Source organism: Papilio xuthus, unplaced genomic scaffold (assembly GCF_000836235.2).
Source record: "Papilio xuthus unplaced genomic scaffold, Pxut_1.1 DF827679.1, whole genome shotgun sequence".
Classification (NCBI taxonomy): Eukaryota; Metazoa; Arthropoda; class Insecta; order Lepidoptera; family Papilionidae; genus Papilio; species Papilio xuthus.
This window is the reverse complement of record NW_013530970.1, coordinates 2700940-2726738: the sequence shown is the minus strand read 5'-3', so window position 1 is coordinate 2726738 and position 25799 is coordinate 2700940. Positions and strand designations below refer to the sequence as shown.

The 25799-nt window shown below is 32.9% G+C and overlaps 1 protein-coding gene across 2 annotated transcripts in view; it reads right to left on the bottom strand.

The window, feature by feature from the left end:
• Mhcl (Myosin heavy chain-like) overlaps window positions 1-25757 on the bottom strand; it is a 144022-nt gene extending 118265 nt beyond the window's left edge. Inside the window, exons 1-2 of one of the 2 annotated variants that reach the window (XM_013312160.1) lie at window positions 25522-25757; window positions 7589-7768 (exon numbers count right to left, since the gene is read on the bottom strand). In XM_013312160.1, coding sequence (XP_013167614.1) covers window positions 7589-7756 — 168 coding nt within the window. In that variant the 5' untranslated portion in view covers window positions 7757-7768; window positions 25522-25757. Of the gene's footprint in view, window positions 1-295; window positions 354-7588; window positions 7769-25521 lie in introns of those variants that run through there. The other variant, XM_013312164.1, reaches the window with a different exon arrangement.
• Window positions 25758-25799: the final 42 nt, after the last annotated feature.

Genomic DNA, 25799 nt, shown 5'->3' with positions numbered 1-25799 from the left:
AGAGTTATTAATATTAATAGTATTGAAACAGTCAAGTAAAGTAAATATAATTTCAGTTGTAATTTACTCTGTAGCACGATTATCTTTCCACGTAAGGCGAAAATTCAGGGCATCATATTGAGAATTAGGAATAGAGGCGTACAAAGGTATTCTGTTGCTAACCTTACCAATTTTTATCGACATTAAAAACCTTTAAAAAACTGGTCATTTAGGTCACCACAAGCGTAATACAAATAACACATAATCAAACTTTCAATCACATTTCTACGGAAAAGAAAAGAATGTAAAAAATTACCAAAGCACTGAAAGCGATTCCGAGCACTCGAACTGTCCTAGTAGAATCTATTTTCCACATACGAGTATCCATGCTTCTAACACAACACGATGACCCGACAGCGACTTGTCCCAGTTCCGACCGCACAAGCTCACGCTAATTGCTATGCCACCACAATTATCTCGGGTTCATTGTGGAAATATTTACAAACAGAAACGGACAATCGTACAAACAAATAACAAATGATTAGATATACTATCGTACGCCTATACGTCGATTGAATGACTCTTGGATGCATTACTATATTAAAACGTAACCGCTAATATCACCAGAGCTCAATTAAGCCAGTTTTTAATGCATTGGTCATGGCACAATCGAGACACCGTTTAAAAGCACACATGTTAAAACGAAAAGATTTACATGTCTTAAGAAATATCATAAGATATGAACTCGTTGTACGGGTATGTCGATATTAATACTGCACATGGTACGGCAACGTTAATACTGAGTAAGTGATTAGGGCCTACCCAATTGAATGATTTGCTTTCAAGGTCATAACCTTAAATTACCTATGAATGCTTAAAGAATTCTATCGGTACCTTTTACTATAAACAATAGAACGAATGGAAAGTGTTACAATAACTCTTCAACGTGAATCACATTCGCACTGACAAAGGAATGTAAATAAGCTGTTTCACCTTTCATCCAGAATGCAGTTACGTTTCCAAGCTTTTTGATATAGATTAAAGTAGTTAAATAAGCATTGGATTTATTCTCTAGACTATGGTACTATAGACTATAGACTAGAAACTATGACTATGAACTAGACTATAGACAACCATATGATATTATGTAACTTACAAAGGAGTTGCCAATATTTATATAGGAAAGAAGATGGGATTAATAAAGTAGTAATAAAAGAGACGAGCATGTGAAGTGGATTATGATATCATACTAATCCAAAAGTATGTTTCTTTTTCTCCTCTGTAAAGTTTCTCGCCGTGAAGCGACCAGTCGATTCAGATTTAACCTTTTTGCCGCCACTACTGCTTTTTATGCGACTCCAAATAAGACGAGGTTTTCAATTCGTTTGTATCTTTTATTTCTATTATTTTGCTTCTAATTTTAGGGCATTTACGGATGCTTGATACTAGTAATGATTGTCATAACGTACTCAACCTAAGTGTATGATTTTATTAGTAAGAATTTTCATTGAATTAAATAATTTAGGTTCTGCAAATGCGTGATTCAGTTACAAACAGCTCATAATCTTATAATAAGAAAACAAATATCCAATAAGATTTCCTTAACATAGTTGAAGATAAGATATGCTTTTAAAAGAAGTAAATTGGTTTCTAAGAATGTACAATTCAGTATAAACTGTATGACATAATTTAAAGGCGAAATAACATAAGTTATAATTTGCGCCAGTTTGATGTTGTGTTTGTATACGCCATCTTTTGACAGGTAATTGCATTATTAATTGTTTGGAATATTGATTACTAATATGTCATCTGTTATCGTCAACTAGATGGCGCTATATAGTCGCATAAATATCGAATATTTTGTGTATATGTCTTCGAAGGAACGCAATATATTAATTCAATTGATTCAAATATTACAAAACAATAGGACACAGTAAATTATATTAACCGGGAAACAAACACGTTATCTGTCCTTATGTAGGTAAGTGGTCTTAGCGGAAAACAAAATATTAGTATAGGAAACTATGTTAAAACAACAACTGAATGTTTAGTAATTAAAAGTAAATTGTTATTTATTTATTTATTTAGCGATATTTATTATATATATTTAATAGATATATATATTTATACAAGAATGGCTTATTCACCCCACATCGCGGAATAAAATCAGAACACGCGTTATACAAATATTTCGATACATAATATATATCTTATATATAAAATTCTCGCGTCACAATTTTCGTTCCCATACTCCTCCGAAACGGCTTGACCGATTCTCATGAAATTTTGTGAGCATATCAAGTAGGTCTGAGAATCGGCTACTATATAATTTTTTTATCCCGCACGGACGGAGTCGCGAGCGACAGCTAGTGTTCCTACATAAATATCTTTTCTTATTTTCACAATGTATTATTTTTAATTAAAGAATTTTAATCTGTGGTTTGTGTACTTTGAAACTTATATTATATTTTTAAACCTATATTTAATAGAAGTAGAACTCCGAGTCCATGATAGATACTCTTCGAAAACTAGAACAGCATAAAGTGTGTTATCACTATTAGAGTAAATAGAACGAGTGGTTTATTTGATAGTTAAACAAACATTAATATCACTAATTCAATTACCGTGCATGCTCCGCCATTTTCGAAATTGCCGCCCACACAATAACATAGATATCTACTCAGCGTGGGGAAGCTAACGGCATATATATCACGCAAATATCACGCATTTAAACCATCAAACGATATAAGGCAGACTTCTATAAAATAATAGTGGCACGAATACAATGTCCGAATAGGAAAAACATAACGCCTTTAGTTATGAAATAGCAATGACGTGAAAGTAATATGTTCTACTTATAAACCTTATAAATGATGATAAAAATAGTTTTTTCTTAATTGAGTTCTTTTTAATGTTTTAATCGAGTTAAAAAAAACATGTCAATATTTCTTTTCCTTTTTAGTTACTCTGCGCGACTTCTTATTTTAATTTGTATTTAATTTTAATAGCATAACACTTTTTTTCTTTTTACGTTATAAATAGGTATTAGTATTATGAATATAATTGATACTAAAGTTTCCCAACGGATCATGTAAGACATCGTACACCGTTCGGTCCTGACCACTGACCGTAACGGCCTACTTAATGACCAACTATCCAGACATTTCTTTGTTACCTTCAATCTTCTTATACATATGTATAGGCAGATATAACTTAAAAAGGTACTTGATAAAACTCTGCGATATTGCACAACAGAAGTTTATAAAAATATTATGACCCCTCTCCATAACTGCGGGGATTTTTCTCAATTCTTGTTTCGAACTTCTTGTGCAATTTAGTATAAGTATTACTCACAGCATTTAGTTTTACTTTCCACCGGCATAACTGCAAGCGTCAAACCAGTTCGGACAGTCTCGCCAAATATCAATCATGGTCACCCTGATTATCTATTAAAGGGCCATCGTCCTAAATGTCGGCAGACAAACGTGGTGCGTCCGGTGAAACCAGAGCGTGTTGTTACCAAACGTTTGAAACAATTAAACGATCGGATGCGGCGATACAACGCAAACAATTCGGCTCGGACTTCGAACTTATTGAAAAGGTCGTATGAAAGCCAGACGGGGTATGAATATCTTATGCAATAAATGTTTTCTAAAGGGCTAAAGGATAACAGTCGTTTAATCTGCATATAAGGTGTCACTAAGTGACCAAAACTACAGCAGAATGACTGTAATCTTATGTAACTTGTGAATTATGAATATTCTACGGCGGTTTATCATTGCACCATACTTCTACATTCTTTATTTTTTTACATGACTGACGAAATAAAGAAATCAATTTCCCTGCTACAAATAGATCCATTGTTAATTGTAAGGGAATCGTCACGTAACACCTTCAAGGTACACAATGACCTAATGCATTACGTCACATTTAAGGTCAATGCACCGTAATATAACACATTTGTACCCGATAATGCTACTACACAAAGTATTTAAATAAATCAAGTATTGTTAGGAATTTAACACAAAATTACAGAATGCTACAGGATGTTGAAACATAAATTTTTAACCATCCCAAGATACACAAAACATAGACAAACAAATAACTATTTAATTTAAATTTAATTTTTACGAAATTCCTACAAAAAACATAAAAGTAACCTCTCTTAATCTATTATCAGCCCACTATTTAGTTTACCAAAGTACCTTAAACATTGTAGATTGTTTATACGACGAGTAAACCGTAGTAGACGTTACATGATTCATTGAAAGACGAAAAGTAGTGTAAATACAGACATGGAATAAAAAAGGAAAGTTTAAATCTTTAATAATAATGAATACAATAAATAGATCCACCCAGAAACGATTACATACTCGTGATTTCACTTTTTACACTTAATTATAAGCCATATTATAATCGAATATAAAAGTAGTCCTAAGTAGAGATCGATTATTATCACGAAGAAGAGATGGATGGATAGATTGACCGTGGGTTCCTGAGACCAAACTCTCCGTTTAAAACATATTGTTAGCTCATTTTTGTTAAAGATAATGACATGGATGACGATATGTTTTATACAGAGATTTTAATGAAATTGAACTCGCCGTACGAGTTGATGGTACTTTATGGGATAAAGAAACCAATGGCGCGTGAAAAGTTATCATCAAGATATGACTGAAATGAAGAATGATAGATCGATTTTGAAGACGAAACCCCGTTGAGTACCGCTGACCCCTGATAAAGTAGCATTAGAAAGATTATAAGTAGCCAACGAAGACAATCGCCTGATCATGTCAACGTATGTGCTTCGAATAGTAATGATCCGAGTCAATAGCGTGTTGATTATAAATAATATTAAACACTTCACTGACAGTATTATCTAGATAATCGATTCACAATCTCGATGACACAAACTTGTCCGATAACATAATGCGAAACTCGAGTATATCGATGACAAGAAGACGTATTATGTTGTTAGCAATCATTATGTCTAAAAGGATTTTGATAACGTAACAAGCGCTTACTTATCGCGATATAAATATCCCTATGATTAATTTGTGTAAGTGTCTAGCCTAGTAAAGTCCTAAATATTTGGACAGGGCTTTGGGATACCGAAATGAAATCTTTTGGAAAAAGAAAAGAATTTATTGTTGAAACCAACATTTAGTTATATTTTGCTCCGACGTTATGAGATACCTCAGCAGTATTGGTAAAGTAATTTATAACAATGCACTTTCCATAGCAAAAGTAACAGTAAACGTCGACCTATTGCGAAAGTCATGCGCGAAACTGGGCGAGGCTAATAAATATACCTTTTGTTTTGGTTTCATTAGGATTATAATACTTTGTAGGATTATACACACCACTTTATAACAATCTTACTAATATTGTAATTCCAAATGTTTGGATTAATGGATGGATGTTGGACGCACGTCGATGAAATTTTGACATGGATATAGAATGTTTCGATTGTGGAAACCCACATTGGCTAATTCTATATTTTACTAGTAATAATCTAATCCATAAACAAGAAGTTATAGAGTTTACATATCACTGGTTACAAGCTAAAGACGCATTACCATGGCCACATCAGTTATGTAAACATCCCCTAATATTGTAAATCAATAAACAAATGAACGTAAATAAAGCAACCGACCAACGCTGGCTGAGTATCGTCTGGGCATTGGGTTTCATCCGCTATCGTAAACATACGCGCAGTGATTGAATGGCCGAGACTAGACTACGCGAGTCACGAATTAATCACTATTCTGGTAACAGGGTGTGTACACACTAGATATGTTTAAAAACAAGATCTTTGTATTGTATAGATACAGCGAATAGATTAGTCCTAATAATCAAATACTATTTTAACAATCAATTCATGTGTCGATTAACAGGAAATACCATTGATAAAGCACTCGTTTTAACAAAGGTTCCTGAGGAAAATCAAAGACTCGAGTCAAGTTACCTTCAAGTAAGTCATTCAGTCCAAAAAGTGGTTTAAGTGGTCACGTATACTCGTAATCTAAGACCGGTAAAGATGCACATTTTACTATCGTAGACATCGCCATATTGTGGCAGCACCCTAAGGTTATAAAGTTATCGCCGGGAACGATTATTAACATTGAAACCTTGAAGACCACGACATATTGGCATTTGAATTCAAATAGCGCATTAGATACTGCACGTCGGCAAAAAATAGCGGTGAAACCACTTACGGTTACCGGCCAGCGTTAGATCGAAACCGGTTTAGATATAACCATGGCCAACTACCACCTTTGAATAACTGTATATTGAGTATAAACAAACTAGAATTTGTAAAACATATGGACTAACATTTCGAGTATATAATGGACAGATGACAAACGCAAAAATATAAAACATGGAGAGAAACTTAGCAAAAGATATTTAAAACAGCTTTTTGTTCCATGTTGCATTCGTTCCAATTATGAAATTCTCCTTTCCCATTAACATTTATAACAAAACAAAAAAAATATTCATTTGATAAAGTTAACGAGAATGTTAACAACTAAATATTTCACATCTGCTGCCTAAAGGACACGTCAAAGTAAACAATCGATGAAATAAAAAAACTCCGCTCAATACGCGAACTGCTTCCGAATGCGCAGCTGCCAAAAGGAACAGACTGTTGCGAACTCAGCTGCCGATAATTGTACCTAGGTATCTTGCATTACATCGATCAGTAGTCGTCTAGTCATTTTAAGAAAAAAACGAAAACCGATACGTGACTAACTGTTTTACCGCATTAGCTTTAGGTTGATCGTATATTCGATGTATCCCGCGACTCCGTCCGCGCGGAATAAAAATAACATACATAGTAGCACGTTCCAGACTATGTTCTACATCTATGTTAAATTTTAGCGATCTCCGTTCAGCCGCTCCGAAGATACCTTAAAACAAAGATTCATCCATCCATCCATTTAAACATACGCATTTGTAATATTAGTAAAAAGTAAGATAGTAACGATTACCGTCAATGCTCTACTTAGTGCCATTAAAACTAATAATGTGACCCTACTTCTCACGTTATTTAATATATAAAATTATTATATTAGACATTTCGTAAAATCTATAAATGATAACTATAACTTTCTGAATAAGGTAAGGGTTTTGCACATCAGATCAATTGTGGCCTCGTTTATCGCCGACGCATACATAAAAGAAAGGTAACAAAACGATCAATATACTAGAGAAGCCGTATTGGTATTCTAGTGTTCTTAATACCCAAATCCCTTCAAGAAATAGTTTAATAATTTACAACATAAATTAAATGTTTTTTTTATAAATTTCCTATATCAACTGTTGCTCATGGTTTTGTACTGCTTGTTTACTTTGAATAGGTTCCCTAAGTAAGCGCCTTTTCCAGGTAGCGCACCGGCTACGCGCATTTGCATTTTGTATGGAATCGCGTCGGACGCGTATTTTCACTAACTCGTCCGCGACTACTATTACAATCGCGGAACCAGGCGCCAAGTGAAAATAGACTTTTAACTAAACCTAAAAATTCGTTTTTGAAATTTGGTGATGGCGATATTAATTCTTATTTATAACCTTAGCTAGATTATTTGAAGGCAAATAAAGACGTTACCTCTTCCAACCGTAGCGGCTCTTCGAGTCCAGCCGCTATGCGCTCTCTTTTCTCCCTCTCTTTCCGTTCTTTTTTCTCCTTCTTTCTCCTGTCCTTGTCCCCGTCGCGCTCTTCGCAGCCGCCGGAGTCGTGCGCTAGGACACTCGATTTCTTCATGAAGTTGAACATGGCGGCGACGAACTGCAAATTACAAAAAGAAAAAAACTTTATTATTCGTATTTAAAAAGTACCTATGTGTATTTGGAAGATGACACGAGAACCTAGTCGTAACATCTCTGCATACATACTCAATGTTATTTATGTATTTTATTACAATAATGCACCTGCTCAAGGCTTAACATTAAATCGGCCGCTCCTTGTATTTTACTAGATGTTGCAACATGCTAGCGTAAAGATCCGTGTCTATTAATGTTCATAAAATTAATTTAGAAACGCAATTGATCGATCATTAAACATCGAACATAATAAAATAATATAACATAATAACAAAAATAATGAAACATAGGTAATTCGTTAACTATAAAAATCTTTTTAATGTTTATTTATTCTAATAAATTTTTATCATTATTTACAAATTCACTGGCTCGACTGATGAAATACCACGACCACAGGAGACAGACGTAAAGTGTTCCGCTTTTTGTCCGAGTGTGCGTGCCAGAGGCGTAATTGTTAAGCGTCTTCCTATTCCCATCATTTTCTTATGAAGAAGGAATGGAAAGAGGAGGTGGATTTAGCTGAAGTCTGGCCGAATAGAAAACGGAAATATCATCTTTCACTGCACTCCTTTATTGTTAAAGTAGGCAATGCATCTGCAAATATGGATGTCTATGAGTAGCGGTCAATTTGTTATTTTGACGAATTCAAGTGGCAGCTTACGCATTTCTTTTACCTTATACTATAAAAAAAAATATAGGGGATAAATTTCCTTAACAGGATTTCTATACTACTCCAATAAGTTGGTAACATTTATTTCATCAAATTGTTGCAGATATCTATGCGTAGTAATGATAACATCGGGTAAGCGGTTTGTTTGTATATCCTGATAATATGTATTTCGTTTTCCTAAATAGTCGATGAGTCACACGCGTTATTCACATCAAACAAAAGGCAGTGCTAAAACCAAACCTGTTTTGGCATTATATTGTGACCTTTTGACTGTCGCTATATACCGGCACTCACACAGTTAAATAATACATTAATATATTATTATATTTTTATTCACACTTCTTCCTGATTGCACAATTTGTTTTATACCAATTTTATTATGTGTTTTTGGTATGAGAGTTTATTGTGCATTTTAATACACATAATATTGGAACGCGCTTTATGATACGAATTTTTTTCATTCAAATTTTTAAATACGTAAACAAAAACACCACTTTCAGTAATATCCCAGTAACCCACAAACCAATTTGAAGTTACTTAATAAAGCATTCACGTATAAATTGTACGCGTCTTTTATCAGACCAAAAACGTGCAACAATTTACTAATTTAGAATCTGACTTATAAAAAGACAAAAGTTAACTTTCACATTCAATTTTTTATCTGTGGCATTTTTTTTTAAAGTTTGTATTCCTGTCAGTAAAACTTCTACTCTTTGACATTAATTGCAGTAGACAAAAGCTTTCTATAGATAAAAACGAGTTTATGCAACATCCATCAATTAGTAATAATCTATTGCATTGTACTAGACTAACCGATACATGCATTTTTATATTACAAAGTTAAGATTGTTAATTTTTATAATGTTTATGTTGGGATTTTAACAAATTTTACTAACTTTCTTTTTTAGATTAGATTATCTTTCAAATACATACAATACATAAAATGTATTATTTTTTCTGTACACGTAATTAAAATATTAATAAAAAAGTTCAACTTCCAACGATAAAGCCAAAAAAAGAACTTCCTTAACGCATAAATACCTTGTTCCAGAGGGTGACAACAATACCGACAATTATGTTATGACCTAAGATAAAGTTATATTGAAAACAAAAGGAAATATGGCAGGAAGTAAACATATTTATCTTGAAGATATCAGGTCTTAGTTTATGACGAATTTATTTCGAGCTCCACAGAACCTTACTAATGTTATAAATGCGAAAGTTTAGATGGATCTTTGTTAAAAAGTATCTCCCGTACGGTTCAACGGATCGTGATTAAATTTGGCAAACAAGTAAAACATAGATTACTAATTTTTTTTTTAATCCCGCATGCACAAAATTGCCGGTGACTGCTACTAGATCATAAACTTCGAATAAAATAAACACATTTTCCATCAGAAACGTGTCCGATCACGATATTTATTGCGACAGTCACCGATCCATTGTTCTGAATATGAACAGCAAACAAAATTTTGCAACACACAGAATTCAGTGGGCACACAACGACCTATTATGTACGATTTATTATACACTTTCTTATTCAAATGAAATTAGGTCAGTACTTAATCATAATTCCTGTCGCTATCACAATTTCTTGAAATTTGAAACAGGCAATATTAAATTTAAAGTTAATGTTAGCAATAAATACTTAAAAACAGATTAGAAAGGTAATATCAGCATGTTATTCTATATTTATTTTTATTTATTCATAACATACTACAGAAAGGGATATTATAAACACTTAACGTTACATTCTATGTAAATTATCATTCATTTATTTATAGATAAAAGTCAACACTTTAAAAACCGCAAAAAACCGAATGAATTTCTATAAATATATCAGAAGATGCGCAAAAAATTACAATTTGCTGTAAAACCAATCAAATGGTTTCCGTTAAAGCACGGTACGTCGATCAAGCTCAATTCCGCACAACAAAGCGAAATTATTAGACACGCTTACAGCGCTGTCACTATAATAGCACCGTTATAAGCAACAGATAGCCTAGTATGATGTTACTTTCACACGAGGGTATCACGAAGAAGCAGCAGGGTACTGTTTCTTTTTGAACACTTCAAGACAGAACAGGGCCGCAGACAAAGTCAAATTCAATAAGACATCGCTAGTATCGCTGTTGGAATCTGTAAATACGTGACAAGCAAAAATTATATCAGTTTCATACAATTTTGACTTTGCCTATTTGACAGTAAGTGTCCGGTTCCAACAAGCTGCTCTGCTTAACAGTCCTACCCTCGTGTAAACTGTACTAACTGTCGACACATTCTATAACAGTGTGTGCATTGAATTAATCCGACGCGAGTGTGAATGCATACGCATACAGTGGTACCAACAATGGAGTCCGCATTTAATCCATATGTGACCTAGTGGTTGGAAGACACGTGCTGTAGAAATGTTTAATATTCAATGCTTCATACTAAGTTGATGCTCATCATACAACGGACTTTTACTGCCACGAAACCAACATGATTCTACCAATAGACGTTAACTATATACGATGAATACATACGACGTTCTTTTCGACCTTCATTTTGGGTGAAATGCAAAAATTTGGAATCCGTTTTAATTTCCTAACCTAAAAAAAGTCTTTGTGATATATTTAAATAGACATTTCAACTGCAATCTTTTCATAACAATCAACTACAGTAAAATTCTAATTCTGTATAGATATGAAGAAATACAAACAATAATATTTTATTTGTTTTTAGTACAGTTTAATTTTAATCCTAGTTGTCGGATGTACTGTTGTATGAAGTGCGCAGTAATTAAAAGGATTATCTCGGTTACTTGTGCTTAGGTCATTTGATCCTTGCCAGTTAATTAGCGGACTGCATTGCGGAATTAAATTAGGTCGGGTCGAGTTGGATGACTAATTGGAGTTTTTACTTTTGTCCTTTTGCAAACGTACCCTAATTAAAGATAATAAAACAAATTAACTACTTTAAAAAGTATAGAGAAGATATCATTTAACTTTTGTTTATTACTAGCTGTCGGGCGCGACTCCGTCCGCTCGATATTAAAAAAGACAGACAGATGAACGGACAACAAAGTGATCCTATAAATTATATTGTTTTTCTTTTCGAGGTACGGAACCCTAAAAATAATAATTAGTAGCCTATATGTTCTTCTAAATTATACGCCACATCTATGGCAAATTTAACCGTCATACGTTAAGTTGTTCTGGAGATACCTTCTAACAAAAATCAATCAATTCATCTAAATACCTTACAGGAGACTGTAAAGAAAATGTTAGTCTGTTGTACATTAACAGGATAAAAATATAGTCGAAACACAAAAAACATGATAGGAAAAGACCAGTAATCAGAAACAGAGTATTGATATTGTTTTTTGCAATTATATCAAATACAAAAATCAGTAAACGGTCTGAATACTTGAACCACTCATAAGTCACTAACTCTAACAATTAAACTTAAGTTAAATAAAATATTAGTGAACACAGGGGACATTACAGTCTTGCAATACATAGTAAGTTTTACGTAAAAATAAAAAGAATGGAGACTGGCCTACCGTGAGTCAGTATATTGGCGATCGTTCAAAACCCTCCCTCCGAAAAGTGCTCGTAGTGTATTCCGAACGCATTGTCTACGGCAGTTGATTGCACATTGTGTACTGGAAATATAACTATACTATAAAACAAAGTCCCCTCACCACGTCTCTCTGTATAACAATAAGCTAAAAAACAAAAAGCATTTTATCTCTTCAGTCTCTCTACAATAGGTATTTAGGGTTTGGGCAAATTAGCAGACGTAAATATACTATAATTTTATACGACAAAATGAACTATTACTAAAAAGACTGTATTACAGTTATAACATTGCCAAATAAAGCTTTAGAAGTGCTACGAAATTGTTGACAGAAGTTAACTTATAAATCTAACCATTTTTCTACAGATGAAAAATTACCAGACATCGAGGGATGACTCACAGAAAAATGTTAAAATATTAGCATAAAACAATCGATGTAAATCGCGGTCAGTGGGTAGTGGCCTCAATAGTTCGCGTTCCAGACGCGATGACGCCTCACGCGTAGCTCCCGGGACCTAGCGGTATTGAACGATGACGTCACAGGAAGGTGACGCCCGTATTACATAAAGATCGAATCATGACTTCTCAGAATTATACTTTCGTATTCCATTTCAAAAGGTTTGTTACCGTGACATCAAATTACAATATATTACAAAACAAGCAAGCAAAGGAGGATAAGTCAACCCATAAATCTTCGGGGGTATGGGGAATTTCAAAGAGTAAAACTCACTCATACAAAATATAACTTTACGCCAGTCTTATGTAAGATTGTGTTATTTTCCTAATCATGTTGCTTATTTATATAATACCTAATACAACTACAGAACTCTACCATTTTGAACAAGTTAAATGCCACAGACTCTAGGCGAGTTAACTTACCGAAAAAAAAATCATAGCGTCCACAAACGCGTTTAGCTTAATTTTCATCACACAACCCAAAAGATGTGTAACACCGTTTAAATCGTAAAAGCTATGCATATAAAATGCCATGTACCTATTAGCAGGAGTAAACGTCTGATCTCATTTTATTATTTTGCTTTGAACTTTATCAAGGTAATCTGATTTATGACTAAGCTGATGCTTCCGTGGTTATTTTTAGATGTATAATGTTTTCACTTTAGATCACTACTTTTTCTTATTTATATGAATTCTACAGTTAACAAAGTAAAAAACATTTTTTTAAGAAAAATGGGCAAACAAGCCGTGGGAACACCAAAGTGATCAACGACACCATTAGACATCCGCAACACCAGAGGACCTGCAGAAAATTCTGTCTTACTATACAGACCTGTATTATACGAGTATAATAATGTAACTGGCTGGATAAAAAACATATAAGAAAACTATTACATCTACTGGAGTATTTTATTAAACGTATATTTATCGTGAATCACGATACAAAAACTTTACGACGATGTTTTATAACTTTAGCTATGTTTATCTACAAAAATGTCTGCATTGAAGCTATTACTCTATTCTGTTCTAGACCTAAAATGTATTGAAAACTTGAACATAACTCCGGTGATTTAACGCACATGACACTCATCATTCACTAAAGTGAACTCTCAAGCTGCCCTTATCCCTATCGAGGGTCGGCAAAGTATGTACTACTCCTCCATACATCTCTATCAGCCGTCATATCCGAATCTACCCCCCTTCCTACGCATATCCTCTTTCACACAGTCATTCCATATCTGTTACAAAACAATAATAACGATATGTTTTCAACGGGTATTTTAGTATCAGAAACATACAGTAAATGTCTTAAAGCATGAAACTTTACTAAATCCGCAATTCAATATCCAAAGTGGGTTAAACTAAAACAATGTTTATTTAAGTTCGTTATAATCAGTGTGTAATTAAATATTATCTCATACGACATAGTCACGCAACAGAGATATGGTGATTGAATTAGACGACAAGAAATGCGTCAACACACGCCTAATGACTCCCCCTGATAGAATTAACCGAGTAACAAAGGCGTGTGTCTGCTTGAAAAGGACGTCGTATGTTGAAATACACATCAAAGAGATTATGCATTTGATTAGAGATATTTGTCGTATTTTAAAACGAATCAATTATTAAGTAGTAATAAAAGATGTTATTATCAATGGTTTACACAGATGAAAATAAACATTTCTCTAATTATGTCTAAAGAAAAAAACGATGCGACAGCAGTGTAATCCAACACTTATACAGAAAACCGTTTTGCAAAATTGATCATCACAAATAGTCACCAGTCTTCAATAGCCTATGACATTTTAATAGCATTTGTATACTTATTAAATTTATTTTAAATCATAGTGCTATATTAAATATTGACTACTAAGACAAGAACTATTAAGTCACCGGAAAGCATATGCCACTAAAATTAGCATTCCGGAAATAACTATTGGACAATGGCACTAAAAGAGGCGGAATTAAAATCGCATAGGTACCTTGTACGTTTGCGGAAATTGAAATTTAAAAAATATGATAATGTACAATGTAAAAGGAGCATATATGTGATAAACAATCCCATGACTAAAAGTACGTTTTTTTATATCACCTGAAATCGCTGAAATAGCGAAGTGACCGCCGCCCATAGACATACGCATACACATAGACCTATGTCCTATACATATGCGTTGCCTACCTTTAATCGACGGAGGAGAGGATGCACAGAAAGAAAATATTTTCCCATCCCATGCATCCTCTCATCCGGAAAGTCCACTTCCACTTCCAATCTTTTTCTTATAAGAAAAAGGGTGGGAAGGGAAAGAAGACTAAATTAGGCCTCCGGGACGCTTTTACACTACGACAATACCCACAATGCATTATATGTAATATCGAATATCTCGAATTGCAAAATTTATTGCAACACGATATTTAGTGCAGCGCCTGTTGTGGAAAAATCTATACAATAGTAAATAGTACAGATATTAATGTCGGAATTTATGTCGTAGCCAAAACGTACCTTAAATAACATTAAATAAAATAAATTTATCTATAATCAATTACGTAACTCTACCGCTGTCCTATTATTATTACAATGTGTACAGTAACAAAAATATTTCATTGAAATTCATATATTTATAAAAATTGTTAGAAACGAGTCAAGGACATTATATCAAGTTCAAGTTGAAAAAGAATTAGCATATTTACATCATAATGTTAATCTTGCTTACGAGACAAAAACTGTCTGTTAACATTATTATGTAGTAACAAAGTCACAGATTATGTAATCATTACTTCATTAATATGAACTTACTAGATATCGCCCGCGAATCTGTTCGCGCGGAATAAAAAAAAACTCAATTAGTAGCCTGTGTTTTTTCAGACTATGTTCTACATCTACGAAAAATTTCGGCGAGATCCAAGCAGTCGTTCTGAAGTTACCTTCTAGTTATCAAAACTTTCACAATAATTATATTAATATTATAATAAGATAATAAAACCATCTTTAATAAAATTAAACTTTTTACAGAATTAACGATTAAATGGAATAAGTAAGCATGCAAAAAAACGTGTCGTCTTTAATTCTTAGGTAATCATATTAACAACAATTAATTTATCTTCAATATCATTAAACACATAAAGAACAATTTGTAAACGATCACTAGTTAATCATCGAGATATAAAAAAACCACATTGTAATTGTATACAGTTCACCACGCGATAAAATACGCGTCGCGAGCTCAAACAAAAAACTACGAGTGTGCTGTAATTGAACACAATGGTAAACAATCGAGTTGCGGAACCACGCAAAATTTTACTTATATATACGTAAACATTTATGTATACAGTTACATAGTATATAGAGGCCACCCACACAGAAAAACAATTTGGTCATTGATAGAAGTATACAATAAAGCGAATAGTCTTTTAGTTATTGAGGATAGGTTAGTGATATTACAGATTCCATAACAAAATACTAACCGGTTAGTACTACAGATTAACAAGAGTCAATTTTTATTTATTATGTTTGTGAGAAGGGTACACAAAACAGTTTCAACTGTAATAGCGTGTAGGGATAGATATCTACGCCATCCGATTTTTTAGCATGTGTTAACAGGGTTATGTGAGACAGTGTAAATCGCAGTCCTGTGGCGCCCCTTTTTGTACACCGGACTAGGTGGCCACCCAACCGCGCCTTTTCCTACCCTGACGTTGGTACTGGGTATTTATTTTATGTTCAAAGCAGTAAAGAAAAATAAATGTCTTATTATTGACGCTTTGTCAATTGGTTTCATTGGAAACTTTAGAATCCTCTTTTTAAACAAACAGAATTTTTATGTGCTCTATTTTTGTGATTACAATCCAAAACAAGCAAAATATTCCTTTCGAATACGGCAAAATACATGGAAAGAGTAAACGCATATCATAAAAATTACATTAAGCTTAATCGCCTCTTAGCTTTCTACTGTCGGTAAAAAATGCTCCGTCATCAAGTAAGCAATAACGATATGACTGATATTAAGATATCGAGAATAAGTTTTTATTACATCGACCTACATTCGCAACTCTCGAACGCTTTACAAAAAAATAACACGTTCAATGCTACTATTTCACGTACTAATGTAAATTCACAAGGCGAGCCAGTGGAGCTGAATGTGTTAACACTGTTATGTATCCACAATTTATCTCCGTTGCAGACGATAATAATGCTATGAAATAGATGATAAAATACAGTAACGGACTAGATTTCGGATAGACCGATTACAATTCGAATACTCTCATTTGTTTTTCCAAAGAGTTGCCACAAAGAGACTAGTATGTCCACGAATATCAAATCTAGTTGATATTCATTTCGTTATGTTAGATACGATTTATGCAACCAGCATTTGATTAAAATAGAAATAGAATAATAGTCACAGCCTGCTTAAATTTACCATCGAAAAGTACTATTAATCTTAAAAATCTGGATGACCGAGCTTTGCTCGGTATTTTTTTTTTAATTGTGTTTTTTGGAAATTATATTTAAGTACGAATTACTAATAAAATGAAATATGAATATTATTTTTCGATCTTACCGATAGAAAAGTTAAGTTTTGTTTAAGTTGATTATCGATAAAACACGAATAACATGACATTTTCTAAAAATGATTCCTAGCTAGATCGATTTATCGCCCCCAAAACCCCCTATATACTAAATTTTATGGAAATCGTTGGAGCCGATTCCGAGATTCCAATTATATATATACAAGAATTGCACATTTAAAGATATAAGATATATTTATGTGCAAAACAGGTGACGACCCATGAATTATAACACTTACGATTTTTGTCAGTCTGTACCAAAAATGTATGTTAAAAATTATTTACCGTAACTCAATAGTTTGGCGAATATCGACACCATACAGACCGGTCTTTATAACGGAATACCGCTTAAATTGTACAGCCTAAAATCCAATAAATAGGATTTGAATTTTGAATACAGATAATTAAAAACCCGTTTGCTTTCTACACATAACCTAATCGAAACATATCAATATATTTAGGTAACATTTGAATTATTTTCCGCTGAAATGTGCCTTCTAAATCAACACGTCAGTCTAATATTAGGGCTGCCACAAACAAATGAGTCGAAGGCGTTATTATTTATTTATGCCATGTAGTGATTTAATTTTACTTAAAATATTGTAAAAATTACGTAATTGAAAAACAATCAGCAATTTCTATCCGAAGTCATAGTAATCCTACGAGGAATGTAAATCGTCGTAACAAGTCGCAGTAATCACAAGATATGTTATGTTTTTGTTGGTGTTTACATATTACACATTGCATGGAACGTGATATCGAAAACATGTAAGGATTTTTTTAGTTTATGGCCTACGTATATACATGTACAACATTCATCATGACGATTCTAGAAGATTGAGAATTCCAGACAGACTATGAAATATGTTCTCTTTCCATGATTTATTCGTAGCACTACTATCTGGAGTGTTATAAAATAATACACGACAAAAGAAAATTACGAAATTCATATTCAAATTAAACTAAATATTAAACTTAAAATTATAGAAACAGTAAAATTCTATTAAATTAAACCAAAAGAACAGTAACTATGCAGTATGTATAGAAAAAGAGTTCAAAAAGATTTTATAAAATGCACTTTTAGTACAATGAAGAGTAAACTTTATATCAAGTAAAGAGTTAGAGCCAAAAGTAAAGAATTAGACGGTAAGAAAAACCTCCCGAGACTCACTCACAAGACCTGCCGGCGACTAAAAGAGGCAACGTAAATTTTGTAGCAAGCACGCTTCAGAGAACAGTAGCTTTTAACCTTTTGTGTTTTTAGTGCCCATCTAAGGTACTTCAGTTAGTTTATTTTTCATACCTATAATCAGACCAGACAGAATATAACGGCAGTATGCACAAACATTTATTTTAGACAACTTAAAAAAAGAAGGAAGAATTCGTCGGTATTTTTAAATAAAATCAATTGCTATTCTATCAGATTTTTACCAAAAATCGTGAAGAATCTGGATCAACTATTTTCTATTTCGAGTAATGAAATATTTTAGAATCAACAATACCTTAAGTAAAAAATCAAGTGATGTTGGCAACACTTTTATCACAGCTTGTTTCATAAATTAAAAATAAGCTATTAAATATATCATAATAACGATAAAAATAAATGAAGATTGCATATCATTTATTGAAGACTTCGATTACCACATAGACATAAAAACTAAACTATCGCTACATCCAATCACGTCTATACAAAATGCCATCATACGAGCGGCTGATTCAAAGATTTGCGCGTACGCAACCACAACAATTCGATTCGCATGTACGCCGCAAATACGCAACGTCGTGGGTTCAATGCCCCGGTTACGACATTGCCCTATTGGACCATTCTCATCATAAGGTAAACAAGAAAACAATTTATTCTGCAAAAATTAACTCGATTTAAAGTTCGTAAATGAAGAAATCCCGCTAGTAATGATAAGAATACAAAATCGACAACAAAAAAAATTCTGCCAGAAAAAAACATAACAACAAATATATAAAAAAATAATTAAAGCATCAAAAAATGACAAATAGGTACGGAATAGCAGCGTTAAAAACTTAAATATAGTCATTAAAATCATTCATTAACAACGATTTGAACAATACGACACGATCACATGTGTAAACAATGCGACATGACACATGTCTTACAAGCCGCCTACGTACAATATTTGCGAGCGGCATACTTTGACTTTGCACGATCCTTCGAGCCGGATGACTAGGTAATGTTTGCTTTGGGAATTTATGTCTACTTGTAAATGTGAAATGCATTCAGTATTGAAAGTAAAATAAACATATATCAACAACACGTAGGAATGTGGTCAAACACCAAACTTGGAATGTTAAAAATATATGGGAAGATGGATAAAATTTACAACAGTCATTTGACATTAAGTTTAAGAAAAAATAATCAATATTGTATTTAAGAAGGAAAATTAATAACACTAAATTATGCACTAATAAATGATTAATCCGTTATCTAAGTGCTTTACTCTTAGTAGGAAGTATCAATACATCATGATTTGAGTAATGCTTCCGCGGTGCCGTGGCTGCCCCGCATGCTTGTTAAATCAATCTAAGCAACATGTTTTAGCTTTAATGATATAAAAGATAACAGACATGCTCTGTATAATTTGAAATACCAATGAAATAGAAAGGGAACGTGCGACCAACTTGACAAGATATTAAAATAAGGAAATATTATAAAACGATATCAATAAAATTAACAAATTCAAATGAAACAATGGAAAGACGATTGTTAAATGTACAATTGTGCTAAATTTCTTCTGAATATCGGTTTTATATTGGTATTCTGGTTTCTACCGTCAAATATTATCAATCAAGTAGTAGCATTTACAAAAGAGAATTAGTTGTAGCTCAACTGAAATTGACACACTACTAATGTAACATAGCACTCATGATGGCATCAATTCAAGTCCATAGAGTTTGAATACACTGGTCATATGTTCACAATTTGATAGCTGATGACCCGATTTTCATGTGGTTTCTTATGATGTATGGACGGACGTTCATACATCAGATTGTTTAGTTAGAAGTCAACAACCCATCTTGATTAATTCAAGAATTTGTATCCCGACTTTCGAAATTATGATATGTTTATTCTCTCCTACTATTATTGAGGGTTTGAGGGAAATACTAAATTATTGTTAGCTTACTGCCTCTATTAATTATACCAACGTTATCTCCTCCTCCTCCTTCCATCTTGGATTGTTAATAAGGTATATAGCTTTGCCTTTTGATAACTTAAAAACTTATTTCGAGAAGATATAGTATATAACGATGTTATCTCCGAAACAGTCTGCCCACACACGATTTTCCTCTATTCCGCAATGCAGTAGAGTACAATGACCTAACATAACCGAATGAACGGATGCGTTTAGATATTTAACGGGCCTAGGATATCCGCGGTGGTGGCTGGCGTGTGCGGACGGCCTTATTTTAAATTATGTATTAGGCAATTTGGAGGCTCGCGACAGTGGTAGTTCATTAAATGCTAAAGACCTGTAAATAAATTTATATAGAGGCAGTTAAGAATTAAAAAAAAATATTCCTTGTAATTTTACGTTAAATTATTACAATCCAACATTTCTTGTAACGTACTGACTGACTGAAGAACTGAAATAGTAGTTGAGAAATAAATACGAATCTACGATGGTCAACATTTTTTTTCGTTTAGTTAGATAACAATTTAATTGAACGAAACATAACAGTTTTCGCTTTCCCGATATAAACCTTGAGAAAAAATTAAGAGAGTTAACGTAAGCGTCATTGAAGGTAAACATTTATGGAGAGACAAGTATGAAAGTATAACGCATTGCACAATCAGATAGCGAGAGATAGTGGTCGATTCTATTTCCAGTGGTAGTAAGGTCAATGTCTGCGGTGTATGGCCGCCTTGTAACCGCGTACGAGAATCGTAACTATACGCCTCCGTTCACAAAACTAAGTCATGATTCATATACGAATAAAAACGTCACATTAGCCGTATTTACGACTATAAATTACGAAGTTGTGCTATTTTTAATGAAAACGTATTTTTGTCAACTATACGCGTTGTAAAGTTAAAATTGCTATTTTATCAAATATCGCTTAGATGTTTGTCGCAAAATAAGAGGTGAAACAATTCTTTAAACGATAAAGTAACCTACTAAGTAGGATGTTAAGAAAGTACTATAAGCACTTTTCTTAACATTGAATAAGCAAGCAATATACAATGAGAAATATTGTCTAGGCTAGACTAAAGCCTCTACGTTTTGGGCCTGAACGTAACCTACTTATTCGAGGTGTTATTAAAATTACACAAGACAACTTTTAGAATTTTTTTAACTTGCGTAATTGTGTACTTGTAAGGTTAAAGAAATTGATAAAATATTTATACAGCCACACTTGCATATAGATTATGTACTTAGCTAATTTCTAGCTAGCTCACTGCAAACTTTATTCAACATAGCTGGGCTCGGTTACATAGGCCTGACTTTCCAACGCTTTGTGATTTATAAACGTCATCAAATATGCACCATGACTTCGTTAGCACAAAGTAAAATTGTTGAAGGCAAACTTTTCAGAAGCACAAACTTCAGTCAGCTTTTCGCTAGCATTTATAACTGATTCTGAATAAAATGCTGGGCTTATTTTTCACTTTAGATTTTTTGTGTCTACTTTTATAAAGGATTTACTGGGTCTAAAGAGAAAGGTAAACAATTTATTTAAAAAAAATCTTCATTATCATCATAACGGAAACAAATTATATCATATAGAAATTTTACACAAAAAAAATATGATAACAATGGGCTGCAATATAAGTAACGAATATAACAGATCTAGGGCTTATTATTAAAAACATATGACTGTCAACATTTCTTCTTTTGTTACGTCTACTCTAAGAAGTTATAGGATAAATGTAATTTAAGTGTGTGCGATTTGTAATCTTTCCCGGGGTATCGTTAAGGTACAGTCAGCCACATTCATTTTACTATTACTACTTATATAAATTTTATTGTCCTGTTTTGTCGACTGTACCATAATGATGATAGCAGAGCAAAATGTATGTACAATATGGTCGTAGTGTTTCCACTTAACGGGTTCGTTAGCGCGTGTCAGTCAGTTCATTAAGAACGTTAACGTGATAAAGCGAGTGCAGCAGCTAAAGTTAAATGTCGGATAAAACAACGTCCAAATAAAACATTTAGAGTCAGTTTCCACTATGATTTCGCAGTGGAAAGCTACAAAAAAAACATGTAATTTTCTTTAGCGATATTATTTCAAGAAATAATACATTAATATACATTTAATTGCGTCATCGTTGTGGACAAATTTTCCTCATTTAATAACTATAGTTTGTTATTACGGCATACTGAATTGTCTAATTGGAATTTATATAATTACCACTTGATCTAGAATCTAGACAACGACATAACCGATGAAACATTGACTAGTGAAATACATAATTAATAACGTTACGTCCAAATAAACTAATAAAATAAATTGTTTGTAAGGCGTATTATCACAAACGTATCATAAACGCATAACTGTAATCATAACTTTTCAACGAACCTGTATAACTTTATTTCGAAGCCGCTTCAAAGCATATTGTCGAGTCATTTTTTATTCATAACTCTACTGAGCAAATTATACTTACTACTTATATGTTCGCATACTAACATCAACAACTTACTTATTATATATACAGTATGATGCCTTTTATACGAGCAGTAAATTAACCCTCAATTGATTATAAATTATACATATACAGGCATTTATAGGCAATATTGAAATGAAAAGTGTTACACTAAAATGGTCTAAGACGAAAGATGTATTAGTTCTATCAAGTCTCTGTTTTTCAATGCCTAAAGGAAATACACATATGCCACAAATGTCACGATATTTTTACATTTTGTGGTTTTAGTTTGAAACTAAGGACAGCCTGCCCTCAATTCCATTGTGACCGCTTGCATCCTAAACGTTTGAACCGATTTTGACCAGTGAGATATAATTCGATTTGTAGTCATCCCTTGAGTAAAATAGGCATACAGTTTTTTAATTTTATTTAACAACTATATATTTTCACATCTAAATAAATATCATTACAACGTCTTAATATAATTAAAATAGTGGTGAGACTTCCCGAATATGACGAGGTCAAAGAAACAAAACAATTCAAATTTAACTTTGTCAGACGTTTGGAGTACTAGGGTAGCATAGCATATGGTGGGCAGATTGCATTCCGATTGTGGTTTGACGTCACCGCTCGCAATGCAGCTTTTTAAACCAGATTCGATACATGGCCGTAGTTATATAAACCGCGTCGAATCCATACCTGTTCCAACATCGCGTATACGCATTCAGCGAAAGGACGCGCGTGACACAAAAAACTATCGTATTACATCGAACATGTAACAATCGCCTAGTTTTTTTTTTTATTCTACATACGAGTTATTATACTTTATAATGTCCGAAGCTATACCTTATAATGACTCATGGAATCTTGATATACAAGAGACTTTATATGATTCCCTTTCAAGTTCATTTTCAGTGAATTCTGTTCGTAGTAATCCAGATTTCTTTCTGTGCATACGCCAAATCGTACTCTAGTCACAGATTGCATTGAGTCGATGTTTTAACATTAAGTAAGCATTATAAATACAAATTAAAGTAAAAATATATAACGACGGGATTCTCGAAGATAATTATTCTATTCATCAATTCATTCAATCAAAATGATTTACAAGATGTACCAAATTTTTTCAACAGCCGTGCCGAAATGGATCATCCCATCACTCTCGGCATTTCGTCATTCTATTCGATACTATATTCACCAAGTAATTAAAGAGCCTTGTTATCGAAAAATTAATCCGTGAAACACAAATTACTTTTAATCTGTCTGTACTATAATTCCTAAAAACAATATTTTATTACCCTAAAAGGACAGTTCATTACTGTAAACTCTGGTCTAGACACAATTAAGACTTGATATAAGGATCAATACATATGAATGGTTAGCGAAACCTCGTGATAACATCTGTAGGTCTCAGCTGACGTCGGCGGACGGGCGTGATATCGATTGAGTCGCGCGTCCCCTCTCGCAGACGCGGCGCCGCACAGGACCAAAATGCGAAAAGCGTACTTACGAAATACCATATATATGACTGGGTAAATTAAAACAATCTTATTCCCTGTTTAATCTTTGTCTATCTTACTAATACTAAAAATGCGATTATTTAGATGGATGGCCTTTTGTAAGAAGGTATCTGCAGAACAAATGCATGGATCTCTATGAAATTTGACATAAATAATAGAACATAGTCTGAAAGATCACATAGGCTACTAATTAAGTTTTTTTAATTCCTTGCCGATGGAGTATTGGGCAACAGCTAGTAAAGTAATCATATAAATGTTCATATAATTGAATACATAGTTGAAATCATGATTATTATCATATCAGCTTGTTTCTATTCAGTCCTAAAAGTAGCCTGCGTTCCTAACACACCATTGTGGTCATGTACTACTTGGTGGAGTAATCTTGGACACCAAGAAGGCATGCTCTTAAAATATGTATATCAGGGTTTAAAAAATATTGTTGTTATTTATTATTTATTAAAATTATAAGAGTGAAAAAATATCATAATAAAAATAAATAATTATCAGATTTCATATTGGATGCCGATCAGTTTCTTTATAGCTTAGTATTACTACACTATAAACACTTTACTTTCAGAAGTTGGAATGAAAAATCTTTATTAATCTACAGTAATATTTCTTCTAGAAAAACAAACCATTTTCAGTTTCACCGGAAAACAGACATATACAGAACAACAAAAAAAAATTGTTATTATGTATATTTCTGTATTAAATGTATTATTTTTAAACCACTTACTAATATATAAATACCCACATTTAGATAATTTATGGCAACTATGCATATGTTAAACTTATAAACGGTTTTAATAATTCAAGAAAGACGAGGCCATGCTTGAAAGCTTTATGGTTTTACTATTAAAGATCATATAACTTTCTAAATCCACTTTAAAATGGAACTTAGGTTTCCAGATGACTTGAAAATTATTAGAAGAGTGAAATAAGTTATGTGGAAGACAGCAGAACATTAGAACATGAATGTCAATAATTAGTTACTGTTGGTTTATGTAACTTAACATACTTATTTAAATTTGACATAAAATTATTTCTTGTGTCCATAGTAAAAATATATGGTTAAAGTTAAAACTCCTGGGATAGAATCTTTTAAACCTGTTTGAGGGATCCAAAGGCGTTTAAATTATGTTTACATACATATAGTTCTCATAAAAAGAGAACTATGTCAATACGTCTGTAATCAATTAACACCATAATAATTTTATTGTAGCATAGTATATTTCCAAGCTAAACAAATTTCTCGACCCAGTATTATAAGTATCATTTTGCCACGAACTCTACTCACGACGATTTTAAGTTTAATGTAAATATTTACTCACTTGTGCGTATTTTTAATCCGAAAACCCAAAGGTGTAAAATCCTCGCCAGATACCTTCAATGAACTAGCACATCAAATGCAACAACACAGCGAATTTCAATCATTATACACTTATAGCTTTAATACATTAAAACTAAAAGCATTGTATATCACGCACTAGCATTGTAACAACACTTAACACACAAAATTCACAGTATTCATGGAAGAATGCACTAAAACCTGGAAATCACAGATCAGTTCAACTTGACAGATGTCGTAAATCGCGTTCCGTAGGCGTAT